Source organism: Miscanthus floridulus, chromosome 13 (assembly GCF_019320115.1).
Source record: "Miscanthus floridulus cultivar M001 chromosome 13, ASM1932011v1, whole genome shotgun sequence".
In the NCBI taxonomy this organism is placed as follows: domain Eukaryota; kingdom Viridiplantae; phylum Streptophyta; class Magnoliopsida; order Poales; family Poaceae; genus Miscanthus; species Miscanthus floridulus.
Window position 1 is genome coordinate 10,152,509 of NC_089592.1, and position 17,430 is coordinate 10,169,938.

Here is a 17,430-nt window from a genome sequence, read left to right on the forward strand (position 1 = left end):
GACCCAGGCCATGCATCCGATCTCCATCTGAAAGCAGGAGAAGAAATTCGCTTCGTTGTTCGTTCGGTCGCTTCTGTCGGTGTCAGTGTGTGCTCAACTGGTCAAAGCCTCACGTTGCACGTACTCTCTGGTAACGTGATTGATGGGGAGGCGGAGTTCCATGCGTCGATCGTCTAATTCTCCTTCCAACGCATGTGTCATCGTTCTAGACGTACGTACTCTAGCTAGTAGATAGATAGAGAGGATAAATAAATAAATAAATAAATAAAAGTCAATGACTGTGCGGCCATATATGCGCCGGGTGTCGATCAAATTTCCTCCTACAGATCCTGTGGAACAGTTGAAGCGTCGTTGATGCTGAAAGCGATCGACGACTTGGTTTTACTATCGGCAGGTTCCCGGCTGGACGAAACGTACGTGTCGACGGAAATTGTAGACAAGTCTCTGCCCTGCCTGCCTAGGTTGCTACACATGGATCGTCGACTTCAAGTGTTCCGGTCTTGCCGTTCTCTGCGACTTGGCTGGGCTAGCTATACACGGACGACGATGAGCCAACTGATATAGCGTATTAGCGTGTGTTTCTCTTCTCCCCCCACATTTTCGCGTCGGGGACACGGATCTTGAAAAACCTCCTGTGGTTTCTGCAGGTTCCGTGTGGTATGATTGCGTTCGATTTTCCACTGATTTTTTGTTTAATTTCTGTGAGTGCTACACGGGTTTTTGTACCCATATATATACAGCTGCTTGGACTATTCTTCTTCTCCTGGAATTGCTACCGTGCTTCCGATAAAGAATCGACAACCACCGTGAAACTGGCCAAACAAGCTGCTAACAAAACGTGACGATAAATTGATACTGAGACTGAGCACGCAATCAAGATGTAATAATCACTACTCCTATGCATGAAAGGTCACATAGCTAAATAGTGACGAACATTAAGTGCACGTCAGCAGTGACCGGTCAATAATTATGACGGTTGTTCTTGATCGATATTGGTAAGAAATCGGATCATGCGGCTTTGAAGAAGACCAACATTATTGTTAGAATGAACTTCATCATTGCACAAGTCTCGTCAATACGATTGAAATGTATATGTGGAATGCTTAATTAATTTGGAGTCTGGATGAGAAAGTTATATCCTTCGTAAGATTTTTCCAATATAAATACAAAGGGTCATCACAACCAATTGAGTATCAACCAATCGGTCAAACACATTTATCTTACATCCTTTGACATTTAACTTTTACATTTTCCTCTATACCACTATGTGCTATTCTTCACTCGTTTCCATGGCATGAGAAAGACACCATAGTTGGCCTACCAACGCTAGGTCAAACTCAAGGTGCGCTTGCTCTGATTGGGATCTCTCCTAGGCAAGCGTTTGTTAATTTGTCCCAACAAAACCGGGTGGTCCAGTTTCCGCAGACGGTGCTGCAAGGTTCACTTTTTGGCAACTTCACTAGAGACTGGCAGTCCATTGGATCGTTGTTGTTGCGAAGAGTTCGTCATCAAGAGTTTGCAATCTACACAGTGAGTTATGTATTTCTAATCTAACAATGCATCCCTGTATATGCTACTAGACGCACCGGTAGTTATGCATATGGCTCAAATTCTCATGGTACTAGCAACATGCATCTGCTTAATCTCATGCATCGTTAGCCCAACAAACGATGCATCTGCTTAATCTAGTCATCTTCTTCCTTCAATCATTTGATACCCGCTATGGCTTAAAAACCGCACTGAAAAGGCAGGGAAAGGGATACCTACAAACACATACCCTTGCTGTATAAGGCTTTGAGGACCACTAAAATCTACTCTCTACTAATAGCGAGATCTACTAGTACGTACCTGGCCACTGAAAGAACATTGGCTAGGAAAACCCTAAGGTTTGCATGTTTATACAATCCTTCACAATTTTTTTTTTTTTGAAAAAAAAACTAGACCTTGCTATATGACAGATTGAAAGAAGAGGACATCATCACCACCATGTCGTCAATACCGCCAATAAACCAAACTCTAGATGAAAAAGGAACTACAATACATGAAATTAAATCTATGAAGGAGGCAGGTCCCTACATGTCACCGTCCCTCACCTGGGCCGTCCCCAAGAGGCCCAACAGCCAAAGAGGAGTAACCGGGCTCGTCGCAAGAGTGCCAAGTTCCAGGGCCCAAAATGGACGTGTAACTGTTGTGTTGCCCTGAAGGGGGAGTAGTTGAGAGTAGAGTAGATAAGGGAAGGAAGAAGAGAGACGCAGGGCATCATCCAATTTGTAAGAACGTATTTGAGATTTGAGAAGGAACCAGGACCTCGTTGGTCCGCGGCGACAGAGCTGCCGGAGTGAATTGAGTTGTAGTCGCCGGAGAGAGTTGGTTGTTAACATACCTGGTATCAGAGACAGGGCTCCTTGCGCTGCGGCGTCCTGGATTCTGCGCCGCCCACCCATCCCCACTTCACCCGCCTCCAGCGCTCGAGAGGAGTGATGGATCCCCTTTGCAAGTCGGCGTTCGACGATCTGATCTCGCGATTCGAGGCGATGGATGCGCGCTCCGCCGACCGCTGGGAGCGGATCGACCGTCGCCTTCAGGACGCGGCCTCCGCGCTCGAGTAGCGTGACCTCGTCGTCGAGTCCCGCCTGGAGTCGCTGGAGGAGTTCGCCTCCTCTCAGTATACCGCTGCCGTGGTAGCGGACAACTAGGGAGGCCGCTTCGAGTCGCGCGTCTCCGACCTCGAGCACCGGATGTTCGACCTCGAGTGCATCCGCATTGTCAAGTGCGGCGACAAACGCGACGAGCGAGTGGCCGACCTCGAGAAGGTGGTGGAGGAGCTCAAAGCCAGCCAGCCCGAGATCTACGCCCACCTCGACGATGTGCGCTTCGACCTCCGCACCCTGAAGCACCACGGTAACCAGCGCCCGCTGCCTCCTTGGATGGCGGCGCCCCACGAGTTGACCGCCGCGCGCCCACCTGCCGGATCCACGGTCGACTGGCCCAGCGGGCACCGCGTCGAGATGACTACACGGGTGAGGAACTACGGTTCGGCAACGACCGTAGCTCCGACCCCGGCCAATGGTATGTTTGCCGCTCCTAACCACGATCCCCATTATTCTCTACATTTTCCGCCTCCCAATCCACCCCGCCAGCCCCAAACCCACACAATTCCAATTCAAATCACCCAAATCTCGGCCATCCACAGAAAATGCATTTTCCCCAATTCAACGGCGAAGATCCTCAATATTGGATGACCTGTGCACAAAATTATTTCGATATGTATGGTGTTCACCCATCTATGTGGATCAAGTGTTCCACTATGCAGTTTACCGGTCCTACGCGTTGCTGGTTTCAGTCCGTTGAGCGCAATCTCGTCGGAGTGGACTGGCCCTCCTTCTTCCGTATGATCCGCGAGCGCTTCTGCCGCGATCAGCACGAGCTTCTCCTCCGCACTTATCTCCACATTCGCCAAACCACCACAATCCAGGACTATGTGGATCATTTCATTGACCTCATAGAACAACTCTCTGCTTACACACCAAACCCGGATCATATTGCATATGTCACTCGCTTTGTCGATGGGCTACGTGATGATATCCGCGTTGTTGTATTCGTTCAACGCCCCAAGGATTTGGACTCTGCCTGCATTTTGGCTTTGTTGCAGGAGGAGGCGACAGAACTGCGTTGGCATCATGAGGGGCGTCAGCTACATGCTCCGCCGTTCGTCAAGCCGCAAGTGTAGAGGGGCGCCCTCCCACTGCCCCCTCCACCTGCTTGTGCCGGTCCTCCACCTTAGGGTACTGCGGGGCTGCTGGTCGAGCCTCGTCGTCCTCAAGATGATCACAAGCCCCCTACTCGGCCGCTCGAAGAGCGTTTCTAGTCTCTTCGCGACTATCGCAAATCAAGAGGCCTCTGTGTTCGTTGCGGGGAGCATTGGCAGCCGGGGCCACAGATGTGCCCCTCAAGTTCAACTTCATGCCTTGCAGGAACTCTGGGATGTTTGTCAGGATGAGTTCGAGGTGCCTGGATGCTCAGCAACTACTGATGTTACAGAACCAACAGATGCAGTTCCAGCTCAGGCCTTCATGTTGTATACAACAGTTCATTCTGGGGCTGCTTCTGGGAAAACAATGCAGTTCCAAGGCTCTATTCAGGGTCATCCGATCTTGATTTTGCTGGATTCAGGCAATACTAACTCATTCGTCAATTCTTCTCTGTCTGATAGGCTACATGGTATTTCTGATATGTTGAACCCAATCACTGTACATGTTGCTGATGGTAGTTCTGTTATGTGCACTCAAGAGATTCCTATGGCAGCATGGTCTGTACAGGGCTACGAGTTCCATTCTAATCTCAAGGTTCTCTCTCTGGGATCCTATGATATGATTATAGGCATGGATTGGTTAGAGGCCTTCTCTCCTATGAAAGTTCACTGGCTGCAGAAATGGATTTGCATCCCATATGGCTCCATTCAGGTCTTGCTCAGGGGTCAGCATCCTCATTCGGCAGCAAATTCTTTAGTCCAAGTATATCACATTGCAAGTGATGCGTCTGACAGTCCTAAGTCTGACATTATGCCAGAAGTGCAGCTCATATTGGATGACTTTGCTTCTGTGTTCGCTGAACCGTCTGGACTGCCTCCACGCAGAGCTTGCGATCACAAGATACCACTTGTTCTAGGGGCTCAACCAGTGCCAGTTCGCCCTTATCGCTATGCTCCTACACTTAAGTCTGAAATCGAGCGGCAAGTAACTGAGATGCTAAATTCTGGTCTGATTCGCCCCAGTACAAGTACATTTTCATCTCCAGTCCTTCTGGTACGTAAAAAAGATGCGGATTGGCGACTCTGTGTCAATTACCGTATGCTCAACGCCCTGACAGTAAAGTCTAAGCTTCCCATACTCGTCATTGACGAATTGCTCGATGAACTAGCTCATGCCAAGTGGTTTTTTGTGCTGGATTTGAGAGCTGGTTTCAATCAGATTAGGCTGGCGCCCAGAGAAGAGTACAAGACTCATTGGGGTCAATTTGAATACTCCGTCATGTCATTTGGTCTCACCGGCGCACCAAACACGTTTCAGGGCGCCATGAACACTACCCTGAGACCTCTGCTGTGTAAATGTGTGATAGTATTCTTCGATGATATCTTGGTATTCAGTTCCTCACTCGCAGACCATCTCTGTCATCTCCGTCAGGTGCTGGACCTGCTTTCTTGGGATCAATGGCAGGTCAAATTATCCAAATGCAGATTTGCACAGCAAAGCATAGCTTACTTGGGCCACGTCATTAGTTCCGCGGGAGTTGCAACGGATCCTAGCAAAGTCAAATCAATCTGCAAGTGGCCGGTGCCAACTGACAGCAAGCAATTGCCCAGCTTTCTAGGCCTAGCTGGCTACTACAGGAAGTTCGTGCGTCACTTTGCTATATTGGCACGACCATTGACAAATTTACTTTAAAAGGGAACTCTGTTCATATGGACTCCAGACCATGATGCGGCATTCTTCGCCCTGCAGCAGGCACTCATATCAACTCCAGTGCTAGCCTTGCCGGATTTCTCCAAGCAATTTCAGATCCACACAGATGCCAGTGATGCTGGGGTCGGTGCAGTGTTAATTCAAGAGGCTCACCCGATTGCGTTTATCAGTAAAGCTCTCGGCCCTCGCACTCGTGGCCTCTCAACTTACGAAAAAGAGTATTTGGCAGTTCTTATGGCGGTGGAGCAATGGAGATCATATATTCAACATGCTGCGTTCATTATCTATACAGACCAGCGTAGTCTTGTCCATCTTACTGACCAGAGATTACACACCCCATGGCAACTCAAGCTATACACCAAGTTGGCAGGCTTACAGTACAGAATTATTTATAAGCCGGGCACTATGAATCAAGCGGCTGATGCTCTCTCTCGTCATCCCTCTCCACCAGCTCAACTGAATGTCGTCTCCTCATCAACACCGGTATGCCTGGCTGCGGTGGTGTCAGGCTATGACAAAGATCCTGCTGCTACTCAATTGATACAAGAACTACTCTTGGCCCCAGATGCTCATCCCCCTTTCTCACTGTCTAATGGCGTCTTATGCAAGAAAGGGCGCATCTGGGTGGGTCATAATCCCGGTCTTTAGCAACAGCTGATCTCTGCCCTGCATTCCAGCGCGGTGGGCGGTCACTCTGGTTTCCCAGTCACTTTCAGCAAGATCAAGAAACTATTTGCCTGGCGTGGGATGAAGGCTGATGTCAAGGATTATGTCCAGTCTTGTGCTACATGTGCCCAGGCCAAGCCGGATCGTGCTAAGTACCCAGGTCTGTTGGCCCCGCTCCCAGTTCCCACCAAGTCTTGGCAAGTCATATCTATGGACTTCATAGAAGGTCTACCTCGGTCTGGTTCTGCTGATTGTCTGCTAGTGGTGGTGGACCGGTTCAGCAAATATGCGCATTTCATACCGCTGTCCCACCCGTTCAGTGCTCCTCAAGTTGCCCAGGCATTCTTCGATAACATCTATCGCCTACACGGGTTACCAACACATATAATCAGTGACCGCGACAAGATCTTCACAAGCTTATTCTGGCGAGAGCTGTTCCGCCTCTCACATACAACACTTGCTATGAGTTCGGCATACCACCCGCAGATGGACGGCCAGACCGAACATGTAAACCAATGCTCGGAAACGTTCCTACGCTGTTTCGTCAGCTCCTGTCCACGGAAATGGATCAAATATGTTACTTTGGCGGAGTTTTGGTACAACACCAGCCACCATTCTTCCATCAAAATGACTCCGTTCGAGGTATTGTATGGACATCCTCCTCGCCATTTCGGTCTCTCTGTTGATTCTGTATCAGCTTCTACCGAAGTGGAAGCCGTGCTGGGCGAGCGTGCCATGATGCTGTCTTCGGTGCGTCAACACCTTCTCCGGGCCCAGCAACGCATGAAGCACCAGGCCGACAAGCGACGTTCCGAGCGGTCGTTCCAGATCGGCGACTACGTCTACCTCAAGCTCCAGCTGTACGTGCAGACGTCGCTTGCGCCGCGCGCACACCAGAAGCTGTCCTTCCGCTATTTCGGCCCATACCAGGTGATTGACAAGATCGGCACTGTCGCATACAAGCTCAAGCTACCTTCCTCGTCGACAATCCATCCGGTATTCCACGTGTCGCTGCTCAAGCCCGCACCCTCAAGCAAGTACACGGTGTTTCCTTCACTCCCCGACGTCGACGACGAACACCAGGTGCCAGAAGCTGTGCTCCAGCGTCGTCTTCACTCAAGGCACGATGGTGAGGTTCCACAAGTGCTCATCAAGTGGTCCGACTTTGACACCAAGCTGGCCACGTGGGAGGACCAAGCAGCTCTATGCCAACAGTTCCCGGTGGCGCCGGCGTGGGGACACGCCGGAACTCAAGGGGAGGGGGATGTCACCGTCCCTCGCCTGGGCCGTCCCCAAGAGGCCCAACAACCAAAGAGGAGTAACCGGGCTCGTCGCAAGAGTGCCAAGTTCTAGGGCCCAGAATGGGCGTGTAACTGTTGTGTTGCCCTGAAGGGGGAGTAGTTGAGAGTAGAGTAGATAAGGGAAGGAAGAAGAGAGACGCATGGCATCATCCAATTTGTAAGAACGTATTTGAGATTTGAGAAGGAACCGGGACCTCGTTGGTCCGCGGCGGCATAGTTGCCGGAGTGAATTGAGTTGTAGTCGCCGGAGAGAGTTGGTTGTTAACACTACACTTCTTTGGTAGCTGGTGTCGGTGCTTAGAATAAGAGAGGAGAGCACCTAGGCGGCAGCTGTTGGACATGTGCCAGAGAATTTTATAGAGTTAAGAACATCTCTAGTAGCTCTCAATACCAGATTATTGGAGAAGCCACAAAATAATTTTTGGGTTAGAGGGACTACTGGTCCAGTAGCATAAGAAAATTCATCCCCAATAACTTCTCTCTTACATATGGAGTCTGTCAAGATTTGTCTCTTTTTTTTCCTTTTCTCCCCACATGCCCGTTTCTAGCTATGTCAGTCCCATCACTCTTTTTTCTCTCTACCGGCGCCGCCCCCGGATCTCCCCTACCTGCCATCGCTCTCTCAGTCGTGTCACCGCCAGGTCTCCACTAGCACCCAGCTCTCCTACCCTACCAGCAGTACACACCACTTTCCCTCTTCTCATCCACCACAGCTGCTCTCTCTCCTCTTCTACTTCACTAGCGCCACGCTGTTTCCCCTCTCCTCCTCGGCGCCAAGGCGAGCTCGAGCTTTGGGTGTGCGTGGTGTGGCCAAGATGGAGTTTGCCGGTGAGATTGGGGTGCAAGCCACGACATCAACATCGAGTTTGGGCAGGATCTAGCCCACGTCATGCAGGCAAGGTGGCCAGCTTCCTTGGTGATTGGCGCTTTTCACGACAGTGGGTGGCTGGCTTCCTCAACGATGGCAGTTGGACCTCCCGCCAAAAAATTTCATGTATTGGGGGCGAAATTTCCTCCTCAACTTTGTGGAGTTGGGGGAAGGATTTTGGGAGGCTGAGAACTTTTTTTTCTCAATTAGAACCAGAATGAAGATCTGTTGGAGCAAGCTAAACCCCTCAAAAGATAGTTTTTGTTGAGAATGGGGGCTACTGAAGATGCTCTAACAGCAGCTTTGGTTCTGCGCATAACAATTTGTTTTGAGAAATGTTGTCCAACAAGTGTTTTAGAGTAATCCAACACTCGAGTTTTCCCTTCTCTTCTCTTCTTCTCCCTCTCTTCTTCTCCAACTCCAGCGGGCTTAGAAGGGGCTCGGAGGAGGCAGGCTGGCCAGGCGGTGGGGACGGTGGGAGGGCGGTGGTTAGGGTTCCGGCGACGTAGGAGGTGACCGGGCCAGGTCAGAGCGGAGTGGCTGCGGCAGGAGGGGAGGGGAAGGAGGAGGTCGCCATTGGCGGTAGGGTCTCACCATGGCAGGGCGGTGGATGGTGGTCGACGACAGCGTGTCAGGAGGAGGAAAAAGGTACGGGAAAAAAAATTCAGGTGTTGGAAGAACCTAAAACACGCAAGTGTTGCATAGACACATCCTTTATTTTTTAGTAGTGACAGAACGCATCCCAACGGCCAAGCAGATTAGAGCTTGTATAAGCAATAGAATCCACCAACATTCATTCTTCCTTATGCACACATAAGTACATAACCACCCTAGAACATTGCCATAAAAAATACATGGGTTACGATAAACCCGCCACAGGCCCTCTGACTTAATATGTAACTGACGACTCACAACATGCCTCTGACAAGTATCATCATTTGGAACAAGTTTTGGTTATTGGAGGCTCTCCTCTTCTATTTTGGGACAACAAAAGACTTGCAGTACGCTTTGTGATTGAGCCCTTGCATGTTCACAAGTTGGAACATGGATGTTTATGAGTAGAATCGGTATGTCTTGGCAGACAAGATGATCTGCCGGAGTGCTCCGATCGGTGCCAGGATCATCAGGACCACTCCAAGAAGAATGCAGACCTGAAAACATGGAGAAATGGATGATTAATACGTAGTAGAGCCCAACCAGGGAAATTCTGTTGCAGAAATATGGTTAGTTCATAGTAATTTCTTACCCAGTTGGTGAACCATGAGAGGCTGAACCTTTTGGGCTTGTAGATTGCAAGCCACATGATGCAGGGGAGCTGGCAGAAACAAGAGAGGTTCTGTCAGATCTCAAATTGCTATATTCCTATGACTTGATGGGTTGTACTAGGATTATACATAGTACAGTCTTTATGTCTAGAATATACAAGCAGTTGCACGTTCTGTGACATTCTGTAAACGACAAGGAAACCATGGATCAATGGGAGCTTACGAAATAAGTTGTCGGTGCAAAGGCGAATCCACCAAAGAAACCGAGCAATCCACCAAAGAAGGGGATAGTGATAGCTACAAACGTTGTTAACGCTGCAGAAGTTGACACACCCAGTTTGATCAGTACGACACATCCCTTTGCTTAGCAGAGCTTTACAGTAGTTATTTAGACTGAGAAGTTCAGTTCAAATTTCAGAAAGCAACATTACCGACATAGGTGCTCCGGGCAATCAAACGGAGTGCAAGGCCGGGAGGGAAATGCAGTTTCTTCACCAGGACCGTCTCTATCATGTCAAACACGGGCATGGCAAAGATCTGCAACCAAAGAACATTTGGATAAGAGATGGTACGAAGTTTGGCTCCAATACTACTGTTACATGGAAGAGCATTAGTGACATGAGGAACTGAAGGCCTGTCCACTAACAACATGCAGCAGAGGAGATTTTGAAGCCCATATGGATGTCCCTGATCCTACCTGGTAGCTGCCAATGACATGGATAACGACCATCATGTTGGCAAGGGCGATGAGCCACTTGGGCTTGTTGAGTGTGATGAGGATGTTATCATCAACTTGGTTGCCAAAGGCCCAGTATCCAAAGAATGAGACAGGGAAGTAGCAGACGGCAACCATGATGTAGGCGACGACGACACCCTTCCACATGGGCTTCTTGGATGGATTCTCCGGCGTCGATGGGATGGTGGCCTGGATCTCAAGCACCACATTGTGCCCCGCGTATGCGAACGCCACGTCCCCCAGTGCCCCAAAGTAGTTGAACGCCTTCTCTGATGTCGTCGCCGCCAGAACGTCGTAATCCACGTTGTGCAACTTCCCCTTATGCAGCGACACTCCCCAAGCTATTGTAGAGTAACTGTCATGAGAACTCATGCATGTCAGTGACGATCGATTACAGCAGCTATATGCATGCTGTCTTCAGGAAATGAAATTTGCCGGATCTGCTACAGTGAACTGAAGTGGGTATACGTAATGTAGCTGTAATGTTACCTGAGTGACATGACAGCAGCGGCGAGGGAGACGCCGGAGATGGAGTTGAAGTTGGGGAGCTGGGAGAGGACGAAGTGGCAAGAGGCGAATATCATGATGAAGTAGGTGAGCTTGATGTCCTTGCACTTGCCATCGCAGATCACGTCGTGGAACTTCTTCAGTGACTTGCCTCCGGTGACCAAGAACACGATGTCTCCGCCCACCTCGACGATGAGCTGCTGCGGCACGACGATCCACAGCCCCAGCTTCTGACCAAATGCGTGCTGCCCCAGCTCGTGGTACCGGTCGAACCGCTTCCCGGGGACCATCTCGTGCATCTCCACCATCTGCCACATCGTGTAGAGCGTGATGATCCAGGACAGGATCAGCACCACGATGCCAGGTCCCCTGCAGATTGTGGAAACAGAAAAATCACAGAAAATAATACGTGTATCAGTCTTTGTGAAGAATGTGCATGGCAAACATATGCAGTGCACGACAATGGTGGTTGCCGGGGCAGGAAGATGACAGTGACACGTACCAGCCGAGCTTGGACATGGCGTAAGGAAGGCTGAGCACGCCGGCGCCAACCATGGTGGTGACATTGTGGAACGCAGAGTACCACCACTTGGCATTCCTGGAAGAGGTGATTGGGAGCCAGTCGTCGATCGCCTTCTCCCCAGCATTCCTCTCATCCTGTAATAAGTTTTTGACAATGCACTATGTTTGCTGTTAGCTGGCAATGGCATGCTACACAAGATTTTTTGATCACTAATCTCGTCTGTTTCTGTTGTTTTTTTTAAATAAATTTCAGTAGGGGCTTTTCCCCTCCTGTTCTTTCAAACAAACAAAAAAAAAACAAGCAAAGCACGATTCTTTCAAAAAAAAAAAAGCAAAGCACGAAGGGATCGGAGTACTGAATTTTGCTGTTTCAGTTATGTGTAGCAGTCAATTTCAGTAAAACTGCACATGCATCTACATTACTCTTGGGCAGAACATGCGTCAGATATATATGTGAGTAGTAGGATTGAAGTGCATCTTTGAACTTTGAATGTTAATAAGTGAGATGAACCAGTGTCAATATATTCATTTTTTGTTCTCGGAAGTTAAAGGTATTTATTTTGTCAATCAAAAGCAGTGTGGAAATGATAATTAATTCAGCTGTAAAAACATGCGGCAGATAACACGTAACATCAAGGGAGTTAATATCACTACACCTCAAGGGTCAAGCAAGAACAGGGTGGTAACAGCTACACTCTCTCTGTCCCTAAAAAAAAGTCATTCTCGCTTCTCAAAAAGTCAATAGATTTTAACTTTGACCAAATATATTTAACGAAATATTAATATTTATAATACATAATTAATATCATTAGGTAGATCGTTGAATATATTTTCATAATAAACTTATTTAAAAATATAAATGTTGCACGTATTTTCTATAAACCTAATCAAAGTTAAGAAAGTTTACCAGCACGATTCCTATAACGACTCATTTTTAGGGACGGGGGGAGTACTTCATCACAAAAATAAAAGGAAAATCTCGCAATTAAGGCAAAATATCACAATGTTTTTCTGTCCAAAACTATGAACCCACCAGTTACCCAGTGTACGCTCTCTCATTTTTCCTCTTCAGAGAGAGAGAGAGAGAGAGAGAGAGAGAGAGAGAGAGAGAGAGAGAGAGAGAGAGAGGAAAAGGAAGATGAAAAGGTCATTTCGCATGTATCAGAGAACGACATGTGTGCAAAAGAGAGAACCCTAAAGTTTCTGTTGTTTTTATTCAGAATCTTTGTAACAAGGATGTATGCATTGCTAATAAGGCTTCCACATTCCATTATCGTGGATGCCTTAAACAAAGGCTCGACGGAGATGAACAAGAAAATGCAGCCATGCATGGCCATGGCCGGCAAAAAAACAAGATCCGTACCTCTGGAGAGAGAGAGAGAGAGAGAGAGAGAGAGATCGACCATCGACGTACCTTGGTAGGAGAATGGTTCTCGGGTGCTTGAGTCCCCATGGCAATGGTCGTCCGGCGGGCTGCGGGCTGCGGCCGGCAATGGAGGAAGAAAGGGGCTGAGTCGATGGGAGACGCGCGCGGCGAGGCCGGGAGATGCGACGACGACTGCAGCTGCAGCGGGGAGAGGAAGCGGCGATGGACCGGCTTGTCTCCTTTCCTTTATAGTTTATACTCCTACTTATTGCAGAGCTGAAATGGAAGGGAGCGTCGTCTCTGCACCTGTCAACGCGGGGGGTAGTTGACTCCAGCGCAGCAACGGTTGTGGAGGGTGAACCAGCTAGGGTGTCACTCTCGGCATTTGGACAGGTACCTGTTCTAGGTGTGCATGAACGTGGACGTGTTTTAGGTTTGCATGCATGAACGCTGAACTCGACTCTCCATCGGTTTTTGGCTGCTCGTTTCGTTTGTCTAGCAGTTAATGCATGAGCTAGCGTACCCGTGCAACAGATAGACACTCGTTGGTGGCTTGGTGCATGGGCATTCAGCTCTCTGCCTCACTGAACTATGATTCACCCTCGACGTTAACGATGGCGTGTGGCACACATACCAAGTCCATGCACACCAACCACAACATAACAGTACCTAAAAGTCAAACTATTGCTAGTGTTTTTCTTTTAAAAAAAGAAAGAACTTTGACGGGCAATATTTTATATGCTACAACAGTGTCTAATACTCCCTCCATTATAAATTATAAGATGTTTCGGATTTTTTTAATATGTAGATATGCACTTAAATATAAACTATGTCCAGATATATAATAAAAGCAATGTATATCTAGAAGAAAATCAAAACGTCTTCTAATTTGGAATGGAAGGAGTACGTCTAAGGAGTGTTAGTCCCTCCATTCTAAATTTTAAGTTGTTTCGGCTTTTCTAGATATATAGCTTTCACTATGTATATAGACATAATGTACATCTAGGTCCATAACAGAAGCTATGTATCTCAAAAATTACAACAACTTATAATTTGGAACGGAGGGAGTAAATTGAAAAAAAAATTAGCTTTTCTGGATGCTAGTATATTGTTTTTACTATGTATCTGGACATACAGCGTGTATCTTAGTGCATAGCAAAAGCTATACTAGAAAAGCCAAAACGTTTTACAATTTAGAATGGATGAGTATTAAAAAGTGCGTCGGTTTCTACACTACAAAAAAGGATTTCATGAGAAAGTCTCTCAGATTAACAGAGGCGACACCATCTAGGGATCACCGCTGTAAATGGTCAATCAGCCTCCAGGCAAATGACTGTCTCTGTAAATCATCTTTAGCTTTGTTAATCGACTATTAACATAGACGGGCTTCTTAAATTAAGATGCCCACCTCTGAAAATGACTAATTAATTAACAGAGGCAGTTGTCCTAAGGTTGTCACCTCTGTTAATCAATCAATAGAGGCAGGCTTCTTAACATGATCACTTTCGAAAATGGCTATAATCAAATGCAGACATTCTAAGTATTCGGCTTTAGAAATAGATTAATAGAGACGGTCATTCTAAGATTAGCCTCTAAAAAAGTATATAAAAGTCATCAATTTTTCTTATGAATTCAAATAAAGATAAAATGTCATACCAAAATTGTAGAACTCGACAGGATCTATAACTTTGTAGTTGATAATTTTTTCATTTGAAATTGTTTATAGTCCCAAAAAATATGTTTCAAGCTCTTTAATTCTTAAATTTAAAATTAAAATTTTCAAACTTACTTGTATATTGACATGATCTAAATTAAAGTTATAGTTCTTAATGCGATTTACAACTTTATACTAGTTAAAAGTTTTTTATTTAAATCTATTAAATTATATTCCTAAATATTTGTTATTCTAATATTTTGAAATTTAAAATTCAGAATTTTCAAACAACATTGGACATTGACATGATCTATACCAAAGTTTTAGTTGTCAATGCAATCTATAACTTTACAGTTGACAACTTTAAAGCCCCAAATATCGATTCAAAATTATCAGATTTTGATATTCAAATTCTTTGAATTTTCAAACTATCGAATTGTAGAGCTCAATATGACCTAAAACTTTGTAGTTGAAATATTTTTCATTTGATCATTTAGAGGCTCAAATATTCAATATAAAAATACAAAATGTTGAAACAAATTAAAAGATAGTGTCCTACGCATAATCACAAATGAGTGTGTCGTGCAATTGTCATAGTTTTTTCTCTTAACAATGTAGATCAACGTTTTGTGAGCAACGAACTAGATGGGTAGCACAAGAGGCACAAATGTATAATGGTTCAGGGTACCCTACATCTAGTGGAGAATAGATCTCTTATCTTGTATGCTCGGTGGTTTACATGGGATGCTGACACTACTACAACCAGCATTGGTAGAGATGGTTGTAATTGCTCTGTAGAAGCTGCTGGGCCGGCTGCCTCTAAGCTTACGTTGCTAGAAATAAGCGATTTGTAGAGGCGGCTATAGAAATGGGATTTATAGAGGCGGCTGACAACAACGACCACCCCTAGAAATCAATTTGTAGAGGTGGTTGTAAATCACATCCTTCTCTACAAATTATTTCCTAGAAATCACCCAAAAATCATAAATCAGGCAAAAACTTAAAAAACTAAGTCCGGATGTGAATTTAGAAGTTGGGAGACCAGAATGGTATAGTCAACCAATTTTAAGGACTGGGTGTGAATTTTACCAGGTGTTGCGCCTCTCTCCGCCAACTTGCATTGTACTCCCTCCAGTTTTACATGTTGTATTAGGTTTGTCCTAAATTAAACATTTTTTCATCTTTCACCATGGAAAATATATATTATGAGAGTATTTGTTATAGCGAATCTAAAACATAAATCTTATGTTGTTAATATGAATATATTTTTTTGAAATTGATGGTCAAAGTTAAAAATGTTTGACTTAGGAAAACACTAATACGACATATAAAAAAAGAACAGAGGGATTACTACAGTCCTCCTCCTCATTTGCACTTTTAATTTTGGATATCCTTGAACGCGATGAGTATATAGGATGCATTTGGCAGAGAGAAACGTTTTAGATTCTCAATAAAATCACTAGAATCATTGCCAAACACTACAAAGAGAGAAATGTTTCAAGGAGAGCCACTTAGAACCGATTCTCATTTTGTACTAGTAAAAAAGAACACTTAAAACATGGTTTCTCCATATTCTTGTTCTAGTCTTAAAAATCTAGTGAGCTTGTCAAATGGTTCCATGAAATAATTCTGATTCATCATCTCAGATGATTTTTTAGAAAATCTAGATCCAAAACATTTCTTAAAAAAATCTGGATCGCTACCAATCACACGCATAATTATTTGTACCCATGATTAACACACCCGAGATTCCTTGCAGTGATCAATTTGCATTTTGCAATTGCAAGCGTACTATTGGAGATTTGGAGGCAAACTTGGTTGGGTGTGGCTTTAGTGCGCGTGCATGGTGGCGCCTATCAGCGTATGTATGCCGCCATCCTTGTAACGGCGAAAAAAAGAGCATAAAGGAAAGAAGCCTGGGCTGTGGGAGTAGGAATGAAAAGGCCTACTGCTCAAATCCCAAATATCATGTACTCTAAGCCTAATGGGTACCGCTGTCTTTATGGGCCAGGCTGTATTCCTTACATAAATAACAACAGAAAAAGAAAAAGTATTAAGGCAAAAGTCCATATTACCTCCTCAAATTTCACGAAAGTCCGCTTTTCCTCCCTAAACTCTAAAACCAGACAAAACATCTCCCTTAATTTTTAAAACCGTTCATCTTACCTCACTGGCCTGTTATAAGCAGTTTTGAAGACGGTTTTGTCTTTTTTTCTTTTTGGTTGTGTCTCCACAGCAGTTGCCTGAGATTTTGCGTAAGCTTAAGTCCATCTTCAACCACTTGCTCCGCCGAGTGCCCCGAGCTAGCCAGCCCTTGGTGTCGTCCTGCCTCGTCGTGTAAGTATGCAACTGCAGCCGCAAAAGCATTGCTTGCTGACCCGCGCGCCAGGCCACCGGCCCTTCCTTGCTTGCTTGACCTGGCTATACCTACCAGCCTGTGCGCCCTGGAGGCTGGACTGCACCGCACAGGAACCCCCGATGTGCAAGCGCCCCTGAGCTATCTAGCGGCGTCAGTGGACCGGCACCCGGTGCCTGGCTGGCTGGGAGAGATCGTCGGCCGGCCAGTTCCTGGCTGAGCATAGCGTCGGAGTTAATTAGTCAATCGTTCATCTTCTTGTGAGCCCATCGACTGACGGATAAGTTGATTGTCAGGCAACTGTGCTTGAGTATTTCTCTTTCTTTTTTATTTATTCTGGCTGAATCTTTGAAAAATCATAGTAAATCACAGAAAAATCATAAAATAAAAAATATAATTTTGTTGGACTCCAGATGAGTAGATCTACATAGTGAACATATAATATGGTATGCTTTAATACAAATTTTTGCTGTGGATTTAGATTTATGCTTTTATGTAATTAATTGGAATAATTTATAGCTGCAGTTTCCATGGTCACTATGTAGATCTTCTCATGTGGAGTACAACAAAATTTGATTTTCTATTTTATGATTTTTCTGTGATTTACTATAATTTTTTAAAGATTCAGCCGAAATAAATAAAAAAGAAAAAGACAAAATCGACTTCAAAACCGCTTATAACAGGGACAGGGAGGTAAGATGAACGGTTTTAAAAGTTGAGGAAGATG

The 17,430-nt window shown here is 45.9% G+C and overlaps 1 protein-coding gene across 1 annotated transcript; it reads right to left on the reverse strand.

Moving 5' to 3' along the window:
- Positions 1–9,019: 9,019 nt before the first annotated feature.
- On the reverse strand, positions 9,020–12,903 carry LOC136501058 (lysine histidine transporter 2-like). Its single transcript, XM_066496547.1, has 8 exons — positions 12,742–12,903; positions 11,308–11,462; positions 10,788–11,174; positions 10,260–10,653; positions 9,994–10,099; positions 9,786–9,877; positions 9,544–9,612; positions 9,020–9,448 (listed from the first exon to the last, which is right to left on the reverse strand). The coding sequence occupies exons 1-8, from the start codon at positions 12,778–12,780 to the stop codon at positions 9,350–9,352; spliced, it is 1,341 nt and encodes a 446-aa protein (XP_066352644.1). The 5' UTR covers positions 12,781–12,903; the 3' UTR covers positions 9,020–9,349.
- Between the last annotated feature and the right edge of the window lie 4,527 nt (positions 12,904–17,430).